At 54.0% G+C, this 24,560-nt stretch overlaps 1 protein-coding gene across 6 annotated transcripts in view; it reads left to right on the plus strand.

Moving 5' to 3' along the window:
* The window catches only part of TCF7 (transcription factor 7), a 66,647-nt gene that overhangs the window by 27,318 nt on the left and 14,769 nt on the right, over positions 1-24,560 (plus strand). For 3 of the 6 annotated variants that reach the window (XM_068697760.1, XM_068697763.1, XM_068697761.1), the window contains exons 4-6: positions 19,276-19,408; positions 21,183-21,273; positions 23,590-23,676. In XM_068697760.1, coding sequence (XP_068553861.1) covers positions 19,276-19,408; positions 21,183-21,273; positions 23,590-23,676 — 311 coding nt within the window. The remainder of the gene's footprint in view (positions 1-19,275; positions 19,409-21,182; positions 21,274-23,589; positions 23,677-24,560) is intronic. The other 3 variants (XM_068697765.1, XM_068697762.1, XM_068697764.1) reach the window with 1 other exon arrangement.

Genomic DNA, 24,560 nt, shown 5'->3' on the forward strand with positions numbered 1-24,560 from the left:
TGACGTGTTTTGTTGGCAGCGTATTCCCAGCTGGGCAGCGGCACGGAGAGGGCAGGCTGTGCCCCTCTGGAGGAGCTACAAGAGCTGGGAAGCTGATGATAAATCATTTGAAATGGAAAGTTTCCACTTCGGTGTTGGAAAATAAGATATCTCCCGGTATAGACTCTATGCAAAGGAAGCTCGGATGCATTTATTGTTATGCATTAATGGGATGGGTGAGAGAATTACCTCAAAACTGCTTTTACTTTTGATTCCTCCTTCAGTGTTGAAGCTTTACAGTCTGTAGCAGAACGTGTGTGGGTTTCACAGGTCAATCAGCCTGCCCTGGAGGAAATGGATTTCATCTGCAGTTTCTCATTCTCGTTTTCTCTGCGCTCTTCAGTGGTGCAGAGCGCCACAATGAGCCACGTGCGGAGCCTCTGCTGGAGGAACCCGCACACGATCATTTTCACATGGCAGCAATTTTGTGAGGATTTTGCCTGAATGTACAATTTAGCAAAAATGTAAAGTCTGGTTTTGAGTTAGGATAAGGCATGTGTTAGCTTTGAGGTTTAGGCTGGTAGGGACCTCCAAGCTAAATGAGCACAGCTACAGCCGAAGGTGGCCTTGGGGACCAGGACAGAGCGCTGTCCTGCACTGGGGTTAGGGCTACTATGAGACCCTGGGTAGGAGGGAAGCATTTTAGGAGTAAGATTTGGATGGGAAAAGTGTAGCTGGTCTCAGCTGCTCCTCAATTCCTGTGATTCATTGGCTTTTTCCCTCTCAGCTTTACGTGCTGCCTCGAACCTTGGTCATCAGTGCCTTGCTGTCCATGGGTATAAGCATGGTCCAGGGGCACCCAGCAGTTCACAGATTGTTTCGGTGCCCTGCTGTGTAGCACAGCCTTGTTGGCACCTCCTGGCTCAAGCACTGCTCCTACACTCGGTGCCAGCCCAGCCGACATCTCCCCGTTCCCAGACAAAATGCTCTCTGAGGTTAATGATGGCTCCAGATGTGGCAGCACTTTCGGAGTCCACCATATAATCTGCTAGACTCAAACTCTAGCCCCAACCTCAGCCTCAGCCCTTTCACTGCTCCTGTGACTCCTGATGACCCCAGATTTCAAAAGAGTCACAGATTCACTCAACACGCGCTTTCAATTTTGGTGCTGTCTCCCCCATCTGGGACAGCACCCCTTATTACGTTAACCGATCAGCTTCTTATGATAAACCTGTGATCCTGGACCTTCCCAAACTGCTGCCGCCGTCACCAGTCCCAGAAAAACATGGGCTTGGAGAGCTCCATATCCTCTGCCCTTCCTTTGCTCATCAGCCTCCACCAAACCTTCTCATGACCCGATTTCATCTCTTCTTCCCAGCCTGGATTGCAACCCTAACGCCTACTCTAGTCTCAGCACTATCACCTTCCCCTTGTCAGATACTAGCCAAATCTCTCACCACCTGAAAACAAGATCTGGAGTCCCAGGGGTCCTGGGTGTGGGGCAAGCCGTGGCCAGGGGTGGCGTGAGGGTGACAGGTATCCTGCGCTGCCCCTGCAGAGTGCACAGTGCCAGCTGTGCGTAGGGATAAGGGTTCCCTGGGGTGGCTTACTGCTAAAGTTAGGGCTGGAGCTAAGTTCTGAGACAGCAGAAGCAGGAGAAAAAGAGTAAGGACTGGGCTCGGCAGTGCCATGAAGCTGTGTTTTGACATACGGAAAGACGCCAGTTGGGTGTGGGGTTAATATCGTTCTCCAAATTAAATTTAGGGATTAATTCAAGCTGGTGTTTCACAGGAGCCACGAGGTAGGAAAAAAAGGCAGTGCTGATGGTGCCTCCAGTCGCTGGGGAAGCTTTCCCAAGCGAGTGGATCCTGTCCCACATTTCCTTGCCTGCTCTCACGTGGATCAAGCAAAAATTGGAACTGCAGCTGCACGGTCTGACAAAAGTCTTCCTTGGAAAAAACACGTTTCAAGGAAGCGTATCTGATGTCGTCACTGTGAGATGACTGGGCTAGAACAGTCTCCTTAATTAACCTCCTGTAAATGAGGTGCTTTAATGGGCTGCAGCTCAGCAGTGGAGCAGAGATCTATTTCTGAGGAAATTCTGAATTCCAGAGGAGGTAAAAGCGTTTTGAGGGGGAAGGTACTGTATCCAATAATAGCTGCAAAGCTCGCAAATAACGCTTTGATCTCTTCTGTATCGTGACTCCACGTTGCTTCTGAAAGGTAGCTGAATCTTTAGCCCCATGAAAAAAAAAAAAAGGAAAAAAAAAACAAACAGCTGTTTTCCTTCCCCTGCTGACAAGGCGGCCGGGCAGGTGGCAGGTTCTGGTGGTGCGAGGAGCTGAGGAGATGGCCTCTCCTTCTTTGCAGCTTGGTGACAAACGCTCAAGAAATCTGAGTATGACAGCTCCTCCTGTTTTACATATAAAAAGAAGGTTTGGGATTTATGTAATCAACAGTTTGAAAACTATCAGAAGAACGAGAGGAGCTCCAGGCTGTTTGTGTGTTTGCTCGCAGCTGAATACAAAGCCTCTCGAGGCCAAAGTCCACCCGGACCCGAACGCCCCCGTGTCGCAGGCCACCCTGATCAAAGTTTCATGAGGAAAGGCTGTTCTGTTCCCAAAATTGCCTTCAATGAAGTGACAGTCACCCAGCGACAGGGGGAGGGCGGCCATCTGTGCAGGTCTGGCTGGCAGGGCGTACAGCTGTGAGCACATCCTCGCGGGTTTGAGGCTCCCCTGCGAAAGGATGAACGTCGCGTAATGCATTCAGATCCGTCCCCACTGTGCCCGTGGCCACTCGAACAACAAAGCGGGCACCAAGAAGTTAGCCCAGTCACAGGTTTTTCCATTGATTCCCATTCAGACTCCCAAAGGTGCTTTTTCTTTCTCTGTGTTTTATGAAGTGCCGTGTACACCTACTTTCAGCTATAAATAAAAAATAATCATGTGCATTTAACACTTATTAAAATTCTTTTTAAATTTATATGCAAACGAGGAGCAGCCACAGGCTCCTGGCAGGTTGCCTATAAAGCCCTTTGTTCTGTAAAGATTGTACACCACTGATGAGGCAGATAAATTTGTCTTCAGTGCCATAGTCTTGTCTTTGCTCTGAATCTTTTTTATAACTACTGGAAGGTGTAGGTTGAGAAATGCTGGTTTGATTAGCTGGGCTTGTGGTTGGTCCCTTTTCATGCCAAAATCATTTAAGTGTTCCAGACATGGCATACACCCATGGAATCTACAAATATATCTCTCCCCAGTGCGTCATAATTCCTAGGGTAGTAAGTGATGAATCATCAGGATCTAATGTGAAGATAAGCTAATTAGCATTAATCAGAGCTCCTGCCTGAGGTGGGAAAATGCTAGGTGAGCAGTCTGTTGGCTGCCATTTGCCTTATTTAATTATTTTTATTTCTTTCGATTTTACAAATCGGTCTCTTCAAAGCTCCCAAGCTTCCAGACGGTTTTCTTTAGTGCCATGCAAAATTTAACAACCTGCAGTGTCCCTGAGCCTCCGTCCTGCCCCGATCTCACCCATCGTCTCGCTTCTCAGCGTGCCCTGAAAGTCCACAGACCGCGGCTGGGTCCCATTATGGCATGAGATGGCTCCGTATTTAAAACTTTCTCCCTGCAGGAAGCCTGCCTGCAGCCCCCTCCTATTCAAATCGCAAAGTGACTATCTCCAGGATTTAAATTGCTCCTAACATCTTGCAGTATCACGGAGAGTGCTCCCGTCACATGCAGTAAGTGGTGACGAGAGCATTTCCCTGTTAAAACCTAGCGTAGTGCAGTTGCGGTATCAGGCTGCGCTCCCTTCTTTCTACTCTAGGGACTAACTCTTCATATGAACTTACAAAACTACTACGGTGTTTTTCTTCTAGTAATGTACCTTCTAGCAAAAACCCCAAGCAGCAGGGAACACAGTAAATCCTTCATTAGCTGTCCCGCCTGGGTGCCAGCTGCCATACCTTGGTCGGGGCAGCCGTGTTGCAATCAGCGTTCGAGCCTGTGGTGCAGAAGCACGAGGAATTCAACCTCAGCAAAAAGGCGACATCAAACACCACCCTCCGTGACTGCTGGCCTAGTTGAAGAATTGTTTATGACAAATTCCTTTACATCCTGGCATCTGCAGCATGCCTCCAGATTTTGAAATGAATTGGCTTTGCTTGTGCAGCTCCTCCTCTGCGTTCCCTGCACGCTTTGGTTTTGGTAGCAGGAATTCTGGTGCAAAGGGAGTTTGGAGCTCAGGCTTGGCCATTAGCATAGAGATAATTAGCTTCCAGCGAGACCCAAGCCCTACAAGGAAGTCTTGTAAAGATGTTCAGGCACCTGGGAACCACCCGCAGGCTCTGCGGCGCTTCGGGAGGTGATGCCCAGCGTAGCGGCAGCAACATTGCTGCAGGTTCCCTCATGAGGGGATGCACATCAGTGGTGCCCCACGGCAAGAAAAAGAAGTGTTTTCTGGTCTGTGCGCTCTGGAGCCCAGCGAATTTGGGTCAGAAGGTCGGTGTGTCTGTGTGGCCCTTTGCTGTTGCCCTATGTCTAACACATGCCTCTGCCACCCAGAGGCAGCGCAGAGGTTATCGTTCCCTGAAACTGCTGGATGTCTGCCGCTGGAAATGGATTTCTTTGCCCTGCATTTTGCCGCGATCCCATAGCTTATAATTACACAGACTCTTCCATTGCGGTGAAACCCGCCCCTTCCTTTTTTAACTGTGGCACATGGGCTTTTGCAGGAACCACCAAGAAGTCTCAGAGCAGCGTTGGGCTCTGTGGACTGCTTGGGTGGGTCAGTGACTTTTGCCTCCTGAGCTTGCTCAGATGGAGCATAATTACTCCTTTTCACATAAATACTGCTCCATGGCTCTATGCTGAGCCGAAAACAAATCAAAAAAAAAAAAAAGACTGACAACCCCAAAGCACAGGAGCACGTAGCTGCTTCTCTTATGACAGGGAATAAAACTACCTGGGCTGGCTGAGAAGGTTTGTAACCACCAGCAGATGTCATTGCACCAGCACAGCCTAGGACACGCTGGGTGAGAGCGGAGGCACTGCAGGTATTCAGATAATACCCGGTGGAAAATTAAAATAAAAAAATAAACCATGTAGCCTCTGATTGCCAGGTAGCTCACTCCTAGATCACTGGTAGCTAGTTTACAGTAGATAGAGTAGATATGAGGGATTAAATTCCATGCTACAATTTGTTTTCTGCTGAATAATTATGATTTATTAGTCTCAAGCACAAATTATAGTAATTTAAAATATTAATACTTTTTTTTTTTTTAATAAATAGGGAGCACACAGGTGGATTGTTTAATGGGGCTAGCTGGGCGCTGACACCCTGAGGGCCAGGCTGAGCAGGCTGTGGCTGTTGGGGGGTGGCCTGGACCCCAGCACCTCACGATGCTCGGTGGTTGCCGGCCGCTCTTATCCCTGTCACAGGGCCTGTGGAGGCTCCCTCTGCCTGGCTGTCCCCTCCTGGCCGTTCCTGCATGGCATCAGGCCGTGCTCCTGCTGAATTTGGTGGCACAATTCGCTGCTGTAAACATAAAACAAGGAGAAACGGCTACTGGCTTTCCTTCTCCCTGTTCCTCTGTAAGTTTGCCACTCATTTTCTCCCTCTGGGGTCAGCAGACAGGCAGGGAAACGCCACTGAGAGGAATGTAAGAACTCAGTCAGTAAATGCTAATTATTAGCATACTGTAGTAAATATGCATAAAGTATCATAAAATACTATAAAATATATGGGAATATTTTACACACTTTGTTGTATACCTTTTGTATAAATGCATGACATTTATATCAAACGTCTATGTGTAAATTTTCTGTATGTTTTGTATAAAATACGTGTTTACTTCGTACAGAATATCCTGTTTCGAGCAGTGTTTACAGCTCGCACCATCAGGATCACAACCAGCAGCGAGTCTGCTCCATCGCGCTCAGATGCAGGCGATAACAGGTCTCCGCCCTAGAAAGCGCCTTACAGTTAACGCAACTGCTGTTAAATCCTCGGGCTGAATATAGCCCTGCACGAATATGAAACAGTTGCGCCGGGGCCGTGAGCAGATGTACGCGGAGATAAGCGAGGCCGGCTGCGCGCAGCCTGTTGCAGGCCACGCCGGCGAAGCGGCGTTTATCTGGGGGGGAAGCTCCAGGTGACGGGCGCTGCAGGAACCCAGAGAGCCGGGGCAGTGCCCCCGCTGTGGCGGCGCTCAGCCGGCTGCACGCAGGCACCCAACCGAGCCCCTTTCATGTGGCCGGCCGGGGCGCGGGGCTGCGGCCTGTGCTGCTCCCCTCCCGGGCCTGCACGTGTGGCACCGAGCCCCGCGCCCCAGCAGCTGCTTGGGGCAGCTCACAGGGTGAGGCGGCTTCCCGAAATGAGTAAATGAGGGCCTGAGCGAGGTGCTGAAACGCGGTGGCGCTCGGCAGAGGAGCGTGTCCCGCTCCTGTTCAACTGCCGCTTCTCGGGGGTGTGCTCCCCCGTCTCGGTGTGCCTGACAAATTGAAAGCACTGCGTGTTTATGGATGTTTGCAGACAGAAAGCGCTGCAGATAAAGTACCTGCAGTCCCCCAGGCCACTGAGGTAGGGCATTTTACATTTCTAGGAGCCTCCAGAAATCGGAATGAACGCCTGCCAGCACTGGAGATAAGCGCGTGGCTTTGAAACCGGCCCTGAGCAAGATAGATCAGTGGAAAAACTTGCATTGACTTTGGCAAGGATTGAATTAGGGAAGCGTCCCAAATGCTAAAAAACCTTCTTGTCTTTCTAACAAAGCCCTAAATTCTGGTGCTCGCAGCTCGCTGGCCGCTTCTCCTTCCGTCAGGCTCCTGCGAGCATCGCTCACTGTGCCAGGCACAGCGGGGGGCTGTAGGGGGGTTCACCCCTAAGCCCTTCGGCTGTGCCCCCAGGTTCGTTCCTGCAGGCTGCCAAGGGCTCTGAAGTGGCAGAGAGACCCGGCCGACATATGAGAGGGACAGGATTATGTTAAGCACATGTTTTAAAAGTGAATTGCTTTCTCTGCGTAGCGCCAGAGTTAAAACCAAAAGAAGTGTGAAAATGTGTAATTCTCTGTAGTCTATGTGGGGCTCTCTTTCTGCATCCTAAGTGGCTTAGATGGTGATACACGGGTTTATTTTTGGAATTGCAAACTTTACAAGGGGAAATGTAAACCCTGAACCCATTGAAACAGTGATTTAATTGGAGTTTTTAGCACTTGTTATAAAGAGCACTTTTATTAAAAAAAAAAAAATGCTAGCATAGGGTTCGATCATGTGGTATTAGCCTGAAGAGAGGACTTTTTTGCCTGTGGAGTATTGTGCTGACAGCAAGAGAAGTTTTTCATTCCCAGATTGTCAGAAGGCAGATGTGGGACACACAGACATCCAGCTTGGCCCTAAGTAGTACCTACGCTGAAAAATTGCACTGTAGGCATGTGGAGGTTGTGTGCACGTAGGTGTGGCAGATATATTTTTTAGTGTAATTGGTGTTCTCTGTAACCTCAGTTTCATCATTCAGCACATACTGCTGTCAGTTATTGTAATAAGTCAGAGGACGTTGCAAGTAGGTTAAAAATAAAGCCCGCGTTACAAAATGACCTACAGTTAAACAGCTGATCCCTGGTGGTGGGTTAAATCAGTTAATTGTCTGGTTAGGAAAGCATCTAGCCAGAAGCTTGCTGCGCTGACGGTGCCCTGGGTACCCGCTGGTGTCTCAGGGCAAAGGCCAGCACAAAACAGGACCCCCATTGTTTTGCCTCTGTGAAAGCCCTGAGGTTTTTGCTCATGTGAAAACTGGTTGAAGTCCCCACGCGGTCCCAAGGTGCCACCCAGGAAGAGCTAAGAAAGCACCTTTTGTGACAGACCCCCCAAAAGGAGCTGCCCGGGGGAGAGCAGCCGCCTGCAGGCCACCAGGGCCCTCCTTGTGGTCAGCCAGTGTGGTTGTGTGAAGGGGCTCGGACAGTAACAGGTCACTGCTGCGGTCCGACTGCAGCACGCAGACAGAAAAAGAAAGGCTCAGGAAAAACAGGGCTTGAATCTGGATCTCCTGCCTGCTGGGCTGGCACATCCATCAAGCAGGATGTGCTTCAAGACTGTCCCTGAGATTTTCCAACAACGTACGGGTGAGAGCCGCAGTGTCCATGACTTGGTTTTTCTGACAAAAATACATAACGTTGTTTGAAATTCCTGACCCTGACACCAGCGGTGAATCCCATCGTAAGGGTTGGATCATTAAAACTGCACCGAGTTCCGTGATTTCGTGCCTTGCGGGTTTGCACCCAGGGCTTTTCGTAGTCAGATGAGCCCCAAACTCAAAGCAAAACCAAGTTGAAAGAGCCGTGTTTCATCAATTATTTTTCTCATCAAAACCATATGAAATTGTGACTTTCTCATTTTTTCAGCGTGAAGCCTTTGATCAATCCTGCCCTGTGAACTTCTGATCAGCCTGGCTTAAAATGAAATCCAAGACTGGGCACATTTTGTGTGGTCTCTGGTTTCGAAGTGAAAATTTTTGGTGTCTGTACCAACCATGTTATTCCCGGGCTGTTATTTGCAGTCACTGTCATAACACCATTGCCAAAAACTTACTGGAGCTGTTGGCATAAATACACCGAGAAGCTGTCCTAGCTGTAGCAGCATTCGTTTATCTTTTGTTACTTAGCATAACACAAAGAGAAGTTGCTGTTTGCTGTGTTTCATTGCTAGTCCAAGTGATAATCCCCCATTAGGGCATCACCTTGCACAGTATTTAGCTATAACATCATAAATAGGAAACAAGATCTTAACCAGGGTCTGGAGCTCAGAAACCAGCTCTCCAAAAACTGGTTTCCACGCTGGAAAACCCAAAGATGAAAATAATCACGTGAGCATCCACTCACGTAGTAAAATCTGATGCAATGAGGTCTGTGAATCTCAATACCTGAAAAACAGGACCTGGCGACACTTGACGAGAGCCGAGTTGAAATGTGCGTGACTTAATTCCTCCGCGGCAGTAAGCTGTGCCAGCGCCGGTGCACGGAGATGACATCGAGGCATGAAGCGGGCCTGGCACGGAGCTGAGGTGTCCTCGCGTGTTCCCAGCCCTGAAAGCGAGCCCAGGGAGCATTTCCAAACAGACTGTTCAGGCAATTCTGAACAAAACGTGGGAAAAGGTCTAAAAAGATCCCAGTGTGGCACCAGGCATGGCTGTGGCACCTCGTATATCTCCTGGTTTCCCAGCTCCCAGTGAGGAATGAAGCAGCAGCACTGTGTGATTCCCCTGCACACACCCAGTCCTGTGTAAGGTGCCAGGATCAGGCCATTTACCCCCAAACTGGGAGGCACAAGAGCCTTGGTGGCAGCCCCCATCTCCACAGGAGGTGAGTCAAGAGCACACAGACTGCTCCTTGGCCCCCATTTCGTTGGAGGTAACAGTTGAGGAACTTCTAGAAGTCAAGTGGCAGGATGAGATTAATTAGGATTCATTTCTAATCCTAATTACAGTGATATTTGCTTCCCACGATAGGAGGCGTTCATTATCATATGGATAAGTTTGTTTCTTTCCTCTGTCTGTGTCCCTCCCCCCCAACAAAAAAAGGTTAAATAATATCTAATACATTTTTGCAGTCATTAAAAAAAAAAAATCGACTCTTTTTAATCTGGTAAAAACATCAGATGGGCAGAGGAGAGAACCACTCAATTCCCTATTAATTTCCCCTTGCTGTCTAATTATATGCAAATCCACCAAGCCCGGGTTTTAATTCAGCCGTTTGCATTAAGAGATCAGAGAGAGATTCAAAATGGGAAAGCGGAGTTTGACGTGGCGTTGGGGGCTCTCAAGAATTCAACGGGAAGATAAATTCTACATTTTAATTAAAATGTTTATTTCGCCCTGCACAATAACGCTCGCTGGCTTTCAGAGGAAAAAAGGGCATTAAGCGTTAAAGGAACTAATTCCTCCTATCGAGAAAATGAGGATTTCTCCCGGGCAGGCACACAGCATCATCCCGGATTAGCGGCTGTAGCATTCTTTGTCAACATGTCACCCTCGAGAGCCAGCAACAAGGAGAGCTGCTATCGCCTTACAGCTGCGGGGTGTCAGTAGAAGCTGCCTGTGACTCCAGGGGGGATTATCTTCCCCCGCGTCCTCCAGGAGGAGTTTGGCACAGAGACTGGGAAATAAACCTTAGTGCAGGTCGCTGCGGTGGTGGCTGAGGACCTGGCACGGGGCAACCCCTCCTGCACAGGGTCCCCGGCCCTACCCAAAAGGTTTTTGGGGAGCCCTCGCCCCTCGGTCTGCCCTCAGTCATCAGGGTAGGAATGCTTTGGGCATCTGTATAAGCCCTGAAGGATTCCACCAGAGCAGTTAAATGCCCAGCGAAGAGAGATGATAATTTCCCCAAATTATCATCCCTGCATGTACCACCTTGTCTGTCAATTAGCCAGTTGCACAGCTGCATCTGACACCCAGAGATCTTCTCGAGGCGTGTCTGACACCTGGAGCATGCGGAGGGACAGAGCTCTGCACAGACCAGCAGGATTTGGGTATCGTTATTATTGCCACTGTTATTATTACTGTTATTAGCATTGTTTCTTCGCGGTGCAGTCGCCGAGCTGGGGATTTACTTTCAGACAGGCTGAGACACTTGATTTGTTGTCTTTCTGCAGCTGGTGACACTCTCACACAGTGAGATCCCCCCACTGCCGGGCTTTGAGAATGGCAGGGGATTGAAATAAAATATAGTTCAGTATGGTTTAGTTCGGTTTAGTTTGGTTTAGTATGGCTTAGTTTGGTTTAGTTTGGTTTAGGATAACATAACATAACATGTCGTAATTTATCAGGGAGTGTAGTGCCTGCCAGGAGGGTCTGGCAGCCATCCCATCCCATCCCATCCCATCCCATCCCATCCCATCCCATCCCATCCCATCCCACCCCATCCCATCCCATCCCACCCCATCCCGAGGCAGGGCTGGGTGACAGCGGTGACAGCAGCAGGACTGTGTCCCCGCGGTGGCCACGCGCCCCCGCCCGCGCGGAGGGGCAGGTTTCACCCCTCTGATGTTCAGGGAATCGAAACGCCTTAAGTCACATCAGCGTTTTTTGGTGTTTTGGTTCTTTTTGCTAATTCCCCTACGCTCTTTCAAGTCAATGGGCTGTTTTTGTTTTTGTTTTTGTTTTAAATGGAAAGAACAGACCCAGCCAAGCAGCTGCGAGCCCTCTCGGGAGAACACTTGCCGCCTGAAAAACGCCTTGCTGACACCTCGAGGTTTCCTGTGCGCTTTGCTTGCCGGCAGAGACACCGAGCAGTGGCACAGGGCTTTCCATCCGCTGCTGCAGCGTGGCCTCAGTGCGGAGGGATGCCACAACCAGGCGTCCGGTCCGGAGCCACCTCTGGCCTTGCTGCAGGGCACGGACCCGTTTGGGTTTTGCAGATTTTCGCAGAACTGGCTGCTGAAACCCCACTGCCCCGCCAGGCACGCGAAGGTGAAGGCGGCCGGTGCCTTCGGGCAGGTAGCGCAGGGCTTCCCCTCATGCTCCGGCTCTGCTCGTGCTGCTGTTTGCTTTCCTCCCTCGCCCTCCTGGACATTTTCCTGATAAATTCTGGGTATTAGACCAACCGCTCGACTGCGAGAAGCCGAACAGCCTAAAGGAGGTCAGATAGTATCAGCCTCTGCGGGTCAAGTCGGTGCCTTCGCGTCTGCAGCCGTGACAGGGGTTACTGGCAGCGCCAGCCCCGGCAGCTCCGCAGAGAAATTCGCAGAACTGTGGCACAAAGAAGCAAAAAACACCCAGGGCCGTGCTCTACCTCTGGAGACCGGGGGGACAGGGGTCGTTCTGCACAGCCAGGACCACGAGAGATGCCGAAAGCAGGGACGGGCACTGCAGGAAAGGGGAAATAACCAGGCCAGCACAGCCCCTGGGTAGTGTTGCCCCAGCATTTGGGGGAAAAAAACCCTGGGATGTGTGACCCTGGTGTTTGTTTCCACGAGGCCAAGTGCTGTCGGTTCCTGGCTGGTCTGGCTCTGTGCTGCTGGCACTGGCGAGGCTGCTTTTGGCATCACGACAGAGGTGTTTCGGGAGCAAGGCGAGCACCGAGCACAGGAGCGAGGCAGCCCCTCTTCTAAACAGGGCAGCAGATACCAGGCGGTGATGCCAAACCCAAAATAATGTTCATTTTTCAGGGGTTCTGTTCTCCAGTGTGCAGCGTAATTGCCTCCGCACTCGCCCCCTGTCACCCTAAGAGCAGCCTCTGGGAGGGACTTTTAATCTTTATTTTTCCATGCCTTTTCTTTCTTTCTTTTTTTTTTTTTTTTCATGAAGAACCACCTACATCTTTCTCTTAGAAGATAAATACTTGAGAAGCGAAACAGCTCTTCCTGTGCCCGTAAACGGTGAAAAGCTCAGCTATTTCCCCTGCAGGGCTTAACTTAAAAATAATTACCAGCACTGCTTAAAAACAGCGAGCAGCAGCGGAGGGGCAGCCGGGCTGCTGAGCGCTCTGCGGCTCCTGGCGAGGAGCAGGAGGCTCTCGTGCCAAGAAAAGGGTCGGGACGGGCTGCGTCGGGTCACGTCCCGGCCTGGGATGTGGCCAGCAAGTCACTGAGGGCTTTTAAGAAGTATTTTGGTTCTTTCCTTGTATCTGTCCCTGCTGTGTGCTGAGCGGCCCCGAGCAGCGGGTCTCACCCCCAGTTCTCCTGGCAGGGATCCTGCTCTGCCCTTCGACCCCGCTGAGCTTGCAAAAAGGAGCAGGTGCCTCGCCAGCGCTGGAACTCAAAGCAGAATTGGATTTTAAAGCTGGGAGGGAGCAGAGGGAAAGAGAAGAGCTGAGAGGATAACCCTGCGACCACAAAACGTGACGCAGAGGGCTCAAACCCTGCACAGGGGCAGTAGCTGCCGGCAGGTGCGGGCGGTCCTAAACGCATCAGCCCCTTCTTGAAGCCTGCATGTGGATTAAATGCCGTGAATGCTTTCCCCATCGCCTGAGCATGGCCCTTGAGCACCTCTGGGTGAGACGGGGATGGGACAATGGGACAAGGGGGAGACCCTACAGAGCCTTCGAGGGGTCCGGGGGCAGCCCCCTTGGGTGCCCAGCTCCCGGCGGGGCGCTGCTGCCTCTGCTGACGCCCGGCGCTGCTGCGGGGTGAGGGCAGCGCCCGAGCGTGGGTGGCTTTAACTTTCCCTGCTTCCTTTCTGCCGCGGCAGCGGGCTGGGGAGATGTGACTGCAGCAAAAGTGAGAAAGGAGAAAAAAAAAAAAAAAGAGAAAAAAAAAAAAAAGTGCTGTGATGAGAAATGAGTAGATGCTGCCGGGCGCCCGCGGGCTGCGGGGGTCCCCAGCCCTGACGCCTGCAGAAAATGGTCTGTGCTGGGTGTTTTGGGGGAGATTTCATCCCAACATCTCCTGCTGCAACACCACGGGGGCTGAAGGGGTCTGGTGGCGCAGTCCGGGTTAGTTTTATTCACAGGGGAGCCCCGAGCAGGGAGATGTTATCAGAACTCGGAGGTGCCCTGGAGCTCTGCAGGGCTGGGCTGGAGCCACAAATGGGCTCCGGGTCCTTTTTTCTGAGAGCCCCGAAGCACAGCGCTGCCCTCCAAGCCCTCCAGCAGCCGATCCCATCCTGCAGGATGCACCCAGCCCCTGATAATTTCCTAATTTGAACTAATTTTTGGGTACAGAGCAAAAGGCAGAGCCCCCGGTACCCAGCAGCTTGTGCAGCAGCAGTGCCTGCTGGCTGCAGCCTGACCTTATACCTTCGTTTCTGTGGCACGGTGACTAATTCTGCAGAAAAAAGGAATTAATTCCTCATTGAATCAGCAGCAGCAAACTCCGTAGGTTTTGTTTTTCATAGCTGACGCGTAGACTCATCTCTCTCTCTGAGAAGTGACGTTGAAGCAAACACGCTGGGGGTGACTTCTGGCCGGGCTGCAGCCTCTGGCACATCCCAGGCACTGCTCGCCCGACCTCGGCGCTCACCCCATTGCCAAAATCGTCTCTGCTGGGGGCGGTTTCTTCGTGCCAACGCTCACAGCAGCACAGCCGGGCACCGGGGCTTCGAGGATGCCCAGACCCCGGCTGAGCCGTGAGCCCCAGCAGCCGTCCCTTGGCCCGGCCTCTCGCCCCCCGCCGCCGGGCTGGCCCACGGCTTTCTCATTTCGCTATTTTTGGGGCCAGCGATGTGGGAAAATTTGAAAGTGACGTGACTAATCTCGCCTCACCGCGGCTCGGCTCCCCGCGAGCGCTGCAAACCACAGCGCTCTCCCCGGCGCCGCGCCACGGGGTCGGCTCCTGCGCACCCCGGGGTGCTGCCAACCAACCCGCCGGGTGACCGGGGTGCCCAGGAGGGCTTATAGGGCTGCCCCCAGCCCCCCTGCAGACCCCGATGGCTCAATGCAGGGCTTCCCAGCAGGCTGGTCGCCGCTTGGGTTGCTTTTGGGATGCCTGCAGGAAATTCAGCATCCGGAGGCTGGGAGCTGAGGGTGGCAGGAATGGCCCTGGCAGATTGTCCCCGTGCCCTGGCCTAAAGGGACCCCAGTGTGCTTGGGGTCCCCTATATGTATGGGGTCCCCTGTGTGTATGGGGTCTACAGTGCCTACAGTTTGCCATGTTTCAGGTCCCCTCTGTGTGTAGGATCCCCCGTGCCTGCAAATTCCCTGCAGGGTCCCCCGTGGGCATGGGATTCACTGTGTGCATGGGGTCCCCTATGAGCACAGCACCCCCCATGCCTGCAGGGTCCCGAATGTGGGTGACATCCCATATGTAAGTAGGGTTCCTTCTGCCTTCGTGGTCCCCTATTGCATGGGGTCCCCTGCAGCTCGGAGGTGAGGCTGCCAGCTCAGAAATCCCACCTGCGGGGCTGACCCGCAGTAAAGCTCCTGGGGCTCAGGGCTGTCTGCTACCAAGGGCGAGCAAATTCTTACGTTCGTTTTATTTCCAAAAAAATCTGTAAAATGAAAGTTTTTGTTCCTACAGAGCAGCCTTATTTATGTGGCTTTGCCTTCAAAACAAACTATGAAAAAGCCAGCTTTTCACTAATTCTGTTTTTGTTCAAAGTAGGGGGGGAAAGTAAGACTTCTTCAAACAGTCATCTGCAAAACCGAGCAGCAGCTTTTCCTAGGAAGCGTGCTTTGTGCCGCTGTGCAGCGGGGCTGATCAAGATCAGCCTCATAAGATGAGCTCCTGTGTCTGGGTTGCTTAGTTTGAATTGTGGTTTGCTCTTCTTTAATACCCTAACTCCAAGCGTTATCTGCTGCTTCTGCTCTTTCTTTTTTAATAACCGGGTTGATGGGAAGAGAGCAGAGGGGACCCCCCAGTGGGATTGCAGGAAACTGGACGCCGTGCGGCTCGGGTGGGCAGCCCTGGCCACCCCACACGAGGACCGGCTGGCTGCTCGGTGCAGAGATCGAGAAAGTCCGTAAAACCCTTTTCACTAAATTCTGGTAGAAGTGGCAGCAGAATCCGGCTGCTTTGTTTTAGTTATGACTTGTCCTCTACCAGAAAATTAACAAAAAAGTTCCCATCGCAGCAGCCCCGGCGCAGAGCTGGCTGGATGTGGGGATGCCCAGGCAGCTCGACGTGACCGCCGCTGCTTTCGGCTGTAGCAAGGAGGAGTTCTCACAAGTTAACAAAAAAAAACACTTCTTTAATTATTTTCTTCTCCTAAGATGATTCAAGCAGAAAAAAACATCTTTATATTTTTTTCCAATATTTTCACCCTTAGAAGTGATGCTCTTTATATTGTAGAAAATCCGTGAAAATTTTCAGTTTTGACAATTTCACTCCGATTTTGTCTTTTGACCATCTGTGCTATGTTTTGCTAAGATTGACTTTAAACTTTACAAGAAAAAAAAAAATCTCGTTCAAGCCAGCAAAGTAACACAGCTCATTTAGCACGTCACGAATAAACATACCAGCCTTTAAAAATTAGTCAAAGCACCTGCTGGCAGTGAGGTGCTTTCCACAAAACTTCTGATTACAACATATCACTATTTTCTGAACGAAAAAAAAAATAATAATAATAAAAATTAAAAAAATGTTAAAAAAGACTTAATTGTTGGATAACCCCACAACTGGTGGTGGTCTCTGTGTAGGGGGCTGCTGCAGCCTGTGCTGGGTGCACGCAGCGGGGATGGGAGCAAACGGGGAGGATGCTGCAGCACAGTTCTTAGGGCGAGCCTCCTCGGAAAGACCTGCTGGGTTTGTGTGTGCTCAGCAGAAGGAGTTTTACAGCTTGCCTCCAGCTTCTCTCGCAATCAGGCACCCGTGTGTGAGCGGTGAGGTCTCCTAATTCTGCCCTGCCAACAATTAGTGTTTCTTAATAATGAGTGCGACTGGGTTTTCGCCTTGCTCATCAGTTCTTGAAGTCACTTTGCTGCTTCGGGGTGGGAGCTGCCTCCGTCACAGCCCTTTCTCTGCCTTCAGCCTGGCTGCTGAGCCCTGCGAGGGCGATGGGCTGTGGCTCGCCAGGCACACGGGGACCTGGCAGCACCCCAGGGACCCGGCAGCACCGCTTGCCAGGATTAATTGTTGCAATTTAGCAGGTTTGAGAGGGAAAACGGCCCTCTGGGGGTGCAACCCCCCTGCTCTGCTGCTCTGCCCCCCCTGGAAATGCCATTCTGGTGTTGCTGTGAACGTGCCTCTTCATTTCTGTAGCCAGGTTGCGGCTGCACAGCTCATTCCCCAACCTGCCCCCGAGGGGCTGCGCTGGGAGGGGTGAGACAAAACCGTCCCCAGAGCCTTTTTGTCACCCCCCCTGGGGCTGCTTGAGGTCACCTGGGCCGCGGGGCCGTGACGCCAGGCACTGGTTATTTCGGGCAGGCTGGTGGCGAGCGGCTCCATCACCCCCGGTCTGAGCTGTACTGAAACACGGAGGAGACACAGCGAGATGCTTCAGCAAACCACAGCCGGGGCGAGCAAAGGTGCTGCAGGGCCCAGGGCCCTGCTGGGAGGGCACAGGACACGGTGCCCTCACGTCCCATCGCTCCCCTGGCAGAAATCCTTTGTGATCAGGTGGATTTTGTAGCTTAAGACATCGCCAGCAGCTACCTTCGGGCTTCGAAAAGCCTCCCCAAGGTCCACGTGCTGCAGAAAGTAAATCTAGACTGCAGTAAAAAGAGGAAATGATACCATTTCTCTGGCGTATAGGTTTTATAAATGAAATTTTATAAATGAGACTCATCCGGTGAAGGCCAGGAGCTAGGAGCCTGGCCACTGGTGGCCAGCAGCAGCAGCAGAGTTTAAAACTGGGGATCAGCACTGAAAGATTCTCTGCTTCTGCAGATCCTGCAGCCCTAATTCCTCCTTCCCCGGGTTGGTTCAGGCTGGGAGGCAGGTCCCTGTAGCGAGCTCCCTAACTGAGGAGGTGGCAGTGGGCAAGCAGCCTCTTTCCTACCCAAGTTTTGGTCTCATTTCTGTTCCGAGCATCTTTCCCTGCCAGCGTTTGTGTGACTTCAGAGAGGAACAGCAAAGGGTTTTTGAGCAAGGCGAGTGCAAAGGCAGAAGGGATGCGGGGAAGACCAGCTCTTCGTGCTGCTGCCTCGTCTCGTTTCCCATCTGAACTGGTGGAAAGTCTGAGTAACCGTGCTGCAGCCCGCTGTGCAGCCCCAGTGCCGTGCCCTGCGCCCTGGCCTGTTGTGGATCGGTGTCAGGAGAGTGCAGCCTGCGTCTCCCCACAGTCTGAGGGCTGTCTGCAGCCATCAGTGGGCCAGGCTTTGGGTGCAGGCTTGTATGGAAGGAAAACTCAGCCCCCCTTGGAGGCTGAGCCCGTGGGGGGCTGAGATTTTCAAAACTTCTCAGCACCAAGCTGGTCCTTGTCCGGTGCGATGGCAAAATGCCCCCCCAGAACTGCACATCCCTCACTCGGGCTGTCTGCCACGCAAATCTGCTAAACCATGGCTAGTTTTAGAAACAATGCTGAAAAGCTACCCCTCATCTCTTTTTCGTGGACAATAAAAGTTGAAGCTTGGAGCTTTAGACACATTTAGCAAAGCGGGAGCCAGCCCAGCACCGATCTCAGTGGGAGAACCACGGAGCCCCCGGCCCTGCTGCAGGACAGGGGCACCCGTACTGCTCCAGATTGTTTTTGGAGGTGCACGTCCCCCTGCGCCCCGCTGTGTGCAGGAAATCCACACCTGCTAAGCATCAGGAGCCAGGGTGTTCGCTCACTCTTAAATGCAAACCTGCATCCCTCTTTAATTTTATTTGCATAAGCAAACTCTGCGGGCGAGGCGGGTGGGAAGCAGCGTCCCCATCCACCGGGGCTGTTCTCCTCGTCGTTTCAGGGGTTCCTCCTTGGAGCCAGATGGCGTTTCATGCTCGCTCTGCCTGAGCAAAATCATTACCAAAGTGAAAGGCAGCAGTGAATCAAGTCCAGAGATCTTAAATGACTTGTCGGAAGGCATCTGGAGATGCCCTGATAGGACACGAGAGCTTTGGCGAGCAGCACTCTCACGTGCTCCGCTCCTTCCTCCTGCTGCTGCCGTGCCTGGTCCTGGTTCTCCTTCGGGATTTATCCGGGGCAAATCCTGCCACTCCACCACTGAGGCAAAGTCAGTTTGGGTTTAAAGGCAACCACGGGCGAAACCGGGCGTGTAGGGAGCGGCTTGGGACGCTCGAGGCAAGGAGGCTCGCAGCAGACAGCGGCGTGCGCACGCGGGCACGGCTGTGCGCAGGTGTGAGCGGCTGTGCGTGAGTGTGCACGGGTGTGTTTCCCTCACAGCTGCTCAGGCCTTTTGAACAGGCTCTGCTCTCTCTGCCCCAACACCCAGAGGTACCCTGGGGTGTGTGAGAGGAGCTGCTGGGCCACCCAGGTCCTGTCCCGTGTAGCCGGGAGCAGCTGCAGGAGCCCGAGCGCGGTTTTCGGGGTGAATGTGCAGGATGTGGGAGTCCGGCTGCAGACCAGGGCAACACACGGGGCTGTGCGTGTGTGTGCCAGCAAGCTGGGGGAGCAGAAAACAAGAGCGATGCCTTGGGTGACATGCTTTCAGCATTTATCCCGGAATAAAAGATGCTCGAAGTGAATTCTTAAAGTATTCTGGATTTTGACAGCATCACGTTGATTCGGGTTGATTTGCACCTCCCGTGCAATCAGCAGCAGCTGTTATCACTGCGTGATGGTGGATTTCTCTTGCAGGATGTGTTTATTTAAGCATAAAAGGGTGTTTTCTGCCTTCCCCTGGGAAGCCTGTTGTAATTGCCAGCCCCTTTGCAGCAGCAGCACCCCAAAGGCCCTCGCTGCTGGCGGAGCTCGATGATCCCGTGCCCCCTCCTCGCAGCCTGGCCCCCGCCTGCCGCTGAGCCCTCTCCTCCTTCTCTCTTGCAGTCCAACAAAGTTCCCGTCGTGCAGCCGTCCCACGGAGTCCACCCGCTCACCCCGCTCATCCCTTACAGCAACGACCACTTCAGCCACGGCTCCCACTCGCCCCACTTGCCCGCCGACATCAACCAGAAGCAAGGTGAGGGCACCGCTGGGACCGGGCACGGGCAGAGGGAGGGGACGGTGCTGGGCACCGCAGGGATCACAGCCAGCACCTTTAGGAACACCCCCTGGCCCCAAATCAATGGGAAAATGAAACGCTGGGGCACTGCTGAGCGGTAGGAGGTTGTTTAGCTTCTTGGCCATGCTTGGTAATCTTGGTCAGTAGGAGTTTGACACGAGAAGCAGCAGCCCCGCTGGGGAAACGGCCCTAATTCGCTGTGCACGCTGCCGTGGGGCTTAGCCCAGAGCAGAGCCTGCACCATGTGCACGAGTCAACCAGAAAATGGAAAGTCTTCTTTCCTTTGACTCATACCCAGACTGTTGTCAGGCTGTCATTTTGAGAAAATAAATGCTTGAAACAGGAAATATTTTGACTAAATAGGATCAGCGTCTGAAACCTAAATGGACATTGGCGTGCGTGTCCCCACAGCCACACGTGCGAGCTCGTCACACGTTGGGCTCCTGGGGTTCCTGCGTGAGCCCAGCACACGCCAACTAACCCGTGTGTACAGCGGGTAGGGGTTAAACCCTGAGCAGTGAGTACAGGAACACGGGCAAGGATTCACCCCAGACCAGCGTCCCTGGGGGCTGCAGAGATCCCACAGGTCCTGTTATGGAGAGATCCAGCCCAGCACCCCCAGCTGTGCATCCCCCAGCCCCGTGCTGTCAGGGCAAGGGCTCCTTCCCCCTTTGGTCGGGCTGTCGCCCTTCTCAGCCCTGAGATAGCAAAACCTGCTGCTCTGGCTGTGTCCCGACAGAACACAGCTGCAGGTAAATTTTCTGACCAAGTTACATCCTCCTCTCGGTCCTGTTACACATCAGGGTAGTGAACTCCTAATAAGATGGAATCCATCGGGGTCAGTCCTAATTACAACCTTATCAGGAATCCATCTGGGAGAGTAATCCAGATCTTGGCTTGCAGGCTGCTGGCAGCTCATCACCAATTCCTTATCGCATTTATGGCCCGGGGCAGCTGCTGGACAACCCCTGCACGCTTTCTGTAGCCTGAGGCTCCTCCGCAGACAGAGGCGAGCTGGAGTTTTACCCTGGAAAGCCCTGCTGCTTAGCAGGGCACGCAGCTCACAGGGCTGTATCTGTTTCCTCCCTGGGGGATTTAAGTGCCTCGGGCCACAAGCAGCACGTGCCCAGAACCCAAATTCACTGCCCGTGAGCCTCCTGCTGAGCCCCTCCTGCCCTGAGCTGGCTGAAGGGATGAGGCACTGTTCCCCAGGACAGAGAACAGCTGGGGGAAATGCAAGAAATGAAGAGAGGAAGCCCTCCCTGCCCATTTTTCTCCAGCTTCTCCTGGGCTTCTCCCAATCCCGGCAGAGCCGACAGGAGCAGGAGATGCTGGGCTGCCTCCTGTGCTGTGTCTCTGGAGACCACGCAGAGATTCCCCCTACGGAGGGAGAATTCCCACCTGGCACCATCCCCTCCTTCCCAGATCCTGTGAAACGATCGCTTTTCATCCCAAACCATTTGCAGACACCCACTGGAGCATCCCCGCTGGTCGCTGTTGGGGTCTCAGGGGTGAGCGATGGGCTGGGGGTGTAGGAACAGCGCTGCCCCCAGGCTCCCAGGTGCTGCAGAGAGTCCCACAGCAAAGAAAACTGTGACCTCAGTGTCCTGCCTCCTGCAGACAGCAATTCCCCCTGTCTGCCCTGCTGCCCACCAGTGTCTGTGGGCAGATGGGGCCGGGAGGGGTCCGTGTCAGCGCCGGCTCCAGCTCACCTCCTTCTCCCTTCTCCCAGGAGTGCACCGGCCCTCCCAGACCTCAGACATCCCCGGCTTCTACCCGCTCCCCCCGGCTGGGGTCGGCCAGATCACGCCCTCGATGGGATGGTGAGTGTGGGATCCACGCGGGGGTCAGCATCCCCGGCTGCGTGCAGCCCCCGCTGCGTGCGGTGTGCCGGGGAGGGGGCTTTCACCCCATGAAGGGGTGGGCAGCGGGTCCGTGGGGGGGTCCAAAGGTTTGATCCTGCCCGGGGCATCCCTGGAGCAGGGGACAACCTGCTGGATTCAAAACCACTGGATTGGGAAGGAGGGAGGGCTTCTTCCCACTTCTAATCACAGCCAAGCCTCTCCTTTGGAGGAGGAGGGATTTTTTTTCCCTCGCTGGGGTTTTCAGCACAAGCAGGGCTTTCCCGGAGCGTGGAGCACGGGATGCTGCTCCCGTGGTGCCTCTCGGGAGATGCTGCAGGAAAATGTGCCCCCGGGCAGAGACCTGAGCCTGGCAGCCTCCCTGCTGCTGGTGATGGGAGGATTTGGCGGAGGCTGGCAGGGGGCTGCGGGGCGCAGGGCAGGCGGTGGCAGGGGGCAGGGGGCACGGCCCTCCTGCTGCTGGCTCAAAAAACCCCGACAAAACCCAGCAGAGCCATCCAGGTACGAGGCCGTATCGCCAAATAGCCAAACGCGTTAAAATGCCAAGTAAAAAGTCAGCTTTCTGTTGTCGTTGTCGATGGATTTCGTGCTGCAGATATTTAACCACCGGGAAACAGAGGCTGAGGCCTTTGATACAGAGCTGGGCTTCAAAGAGGTGGCATTTTGCTTTCTGTGCTCAATCTGCTACTCTCGGGCGATGATTTAACTCCTCGTATGATGTGATTCATCCTCAGGAAAAACAAGTAGTGCGCTGCCTGTGCCGTAACATGAAAGAGGTAGCTGGGGGTGAGACAGGAGCTCCCCAACGCGAGGTCCACTCGTGGGGTGGGAGGGAAGCTGCGGGCAGCCCCGCTGCGTGGTGGGGAAGAGCCAGCTTCTCCCCGAGACTTTGTCGGGAGCCTGCTCGCGGAGGAAGCCGCACTGCTGGCAGCTCCGAGCGTCTGCGGGGTTTGGCATCCCCAATAAACCTCGCCAGGCATGCACGTCGCTGACTAATAGGGCAGATATGGCACGGGGAGCACGCGTGGTGTCTGCAAGAGACTTTTCTCCTATTTTTGCTTGTCCCAAATTCACAGAAAGAGCCCCAAAGCACTCCTGAAGTGCCCCGTGCCGAAAGCCGGGTGGGCTGGGGCACTGCAGTGGCACTGACCCCACAGGATGCAGGGGATGAGGATGGGGACAGGGATGGGATGGGGACGGACGGGGAGCACCCATCAGCTGCAGGAGGCCACTTCTCCTCCCCAGCTGGCCAGCAGGAGCTGGGCACAAGGCTCGGGAGGATGAGCTCTGGAGGAGGCATCGTCACTCCTGGCTGGAGCTGGATGCCTTCCCAGCCCTGCTGCAGGCCCGTTCAGCTTCCAAAGCCACCTCGGCTGGTTGGGGACTTGCTGCCGCCGCCACCGGAGCGATGCAGAGGGCACGGTGCCGGGCTGAGCACAGACAGATCCTGCAGATCTCCTTCAAGCCGAGACACGGCAGCTCCCAGAGAGCCAGACACAGGAGCCCTCCTTGCCCCGAGCACGGCTCGAGGGCTTCGCTACCGCGCTGCTGCGGCTGTGCCTCCACCGGGCAGAATCTGCCTTAACCCAGAGCAGCCACTGGTGCTTCGGGGCAGCAGGATGGTGCTGTGATAAGGGGCTGCTGCTGATAATCGGTGCTGGAAGCAGCCGTGCTGTCCCTACAGCAGCTCTGCACAGCATCTGTGCAGCCACATTTTGGGGTTCGAACATCCTGGCTCGCCTTCCCCAGGCGTCTGGGCTTCCACGCGTGGTTTCAAGGCTGGGAGCGTGTTTTGGCAGCCGTACAGAACAAACCGAGGTGTTTTTGAGCTATCTCCATATGAAAACGTGGGGGCTTTCCCGTGCTGGGAACAACCAGGAACTTCCTTCATATTTATTTTACTATCTCACAAATAATTTCCAGCTCCAGGTCTGGTACATGCCCGATTCCCAGTGTGAAACGACTTGAAAAAGAAAAGTAGGACCTGGCGTTGGGCTTGTTTAAAAACAAGAGGCATCCCTTTGAGGATGTGCAGGGGCACTCAGAGCCTTTCTGGGACACGTGTGGGGCACAGGAGGTGCTCTCTGCCCGGCACCCCAAGGTTCCTGTGCTCCCACACCCTCCTGGTGCTGCCTGTGGCCGCGCAGCCTCGTGCGTGCCAGCCAAAAAGCCCAGACCCCACACTGCCCCCGGCTCCGAGCCCCGTTAGCAGAGGGTATCTTTAGGAAACGCCACGTGGCTGGAGATACTTGATAGACTCTTTCTTCCCGATCCCAGGCAGAGCCAGTCTGTCTATCCGCTCCCGTCATGTGGATTTAGACAGCCGTATTCGTCAGCACTTTCCGCTGGGGCTTCTTTCTCCAGGTGAGTATGTGTGAGCCGGGGCAGCGGCCCGGCTGCCCCCGCAGCTTGCAGTGTGTGCAGTAGGAGCTTGCAGCAGAGCCCGGCCCCGCGGAACAGCAAGCGGCCAGGGAGGATGCCCAGCGACTGGGTTCCCACCAGCACGAGGCAAAGCAGAGCCAGAAATCCCTGCCTTGGGCTCAGCGTTGGGAAAAGGGGGCGAAATCCATCGCTCGGCATTTCCCCCCTTGTCTCTAACCGTGATGTCGAACACATCCCAGGCGCAGGGCTGGGTTTTGCTTTGCAGGGGGTGATGTTTCACTGGGGCTCAGCTTTAGGGCAGGACGGGCAGGGGGCAGGCACTCGCTGCCCTCCAGGCCCTGCAGCTTGCTCGCAGCCCGCAGCCAGAGCCCAGACCCCGTGCAGGGGCCTCGGGCAGCGAGCGCAGCCCTGGGACAGCCGCACCACTGATCTCCCAGGGAGCAGGACACGGCCCCCGTGGCTGAGAATCGCAGAGCCTCGTGCCTCTGGGCGAGCTGCTGGGCAGGGCAAAGCCCAGCCCTGGCTCCCGGCTGCTCCCCTGCCAGCTTCTGCTTCTGCTTCGTGTTGTCCTGGAGAGCAGCTAGTGGAGGCTTCCCGCAGGAAAACCACGCGAGCAGACCTCTGGCCACGCAAACCCTTTCTCCGTGCAACCCCATGTCCATGCAAACCCTTCTCCACGCAGACCCCGATCCGTGCAGCAGAGGCAGGAGGGCGCTGCCAGCCCCCCCGGCTCTCCAAGGCATCGCTTCTCGTGGCCTCGGGGGCACCGGGCAGGACGAGCTAACGGTTCCCTGCGGGGCCATGGAGCCTCCCCAGCTGTGGCACCGGGGTTCCCGCTCGCAGAGGGTGGATTTTGCAGCGCTGCT

This window comes from Anas acuta, chromosome 14 (genome assembly GCF_963932015.1).
Source record: "Anas acuta chromosome 14, bAnaAcu1.1, whole genome shotgun sequence".
NCBI classification, from domain to species: domain Eukaryota; kingdom Metazoa; phylum Chordata; class Aves; order Anseriformes; family Anatidae; genus Anas; species Anas acuta.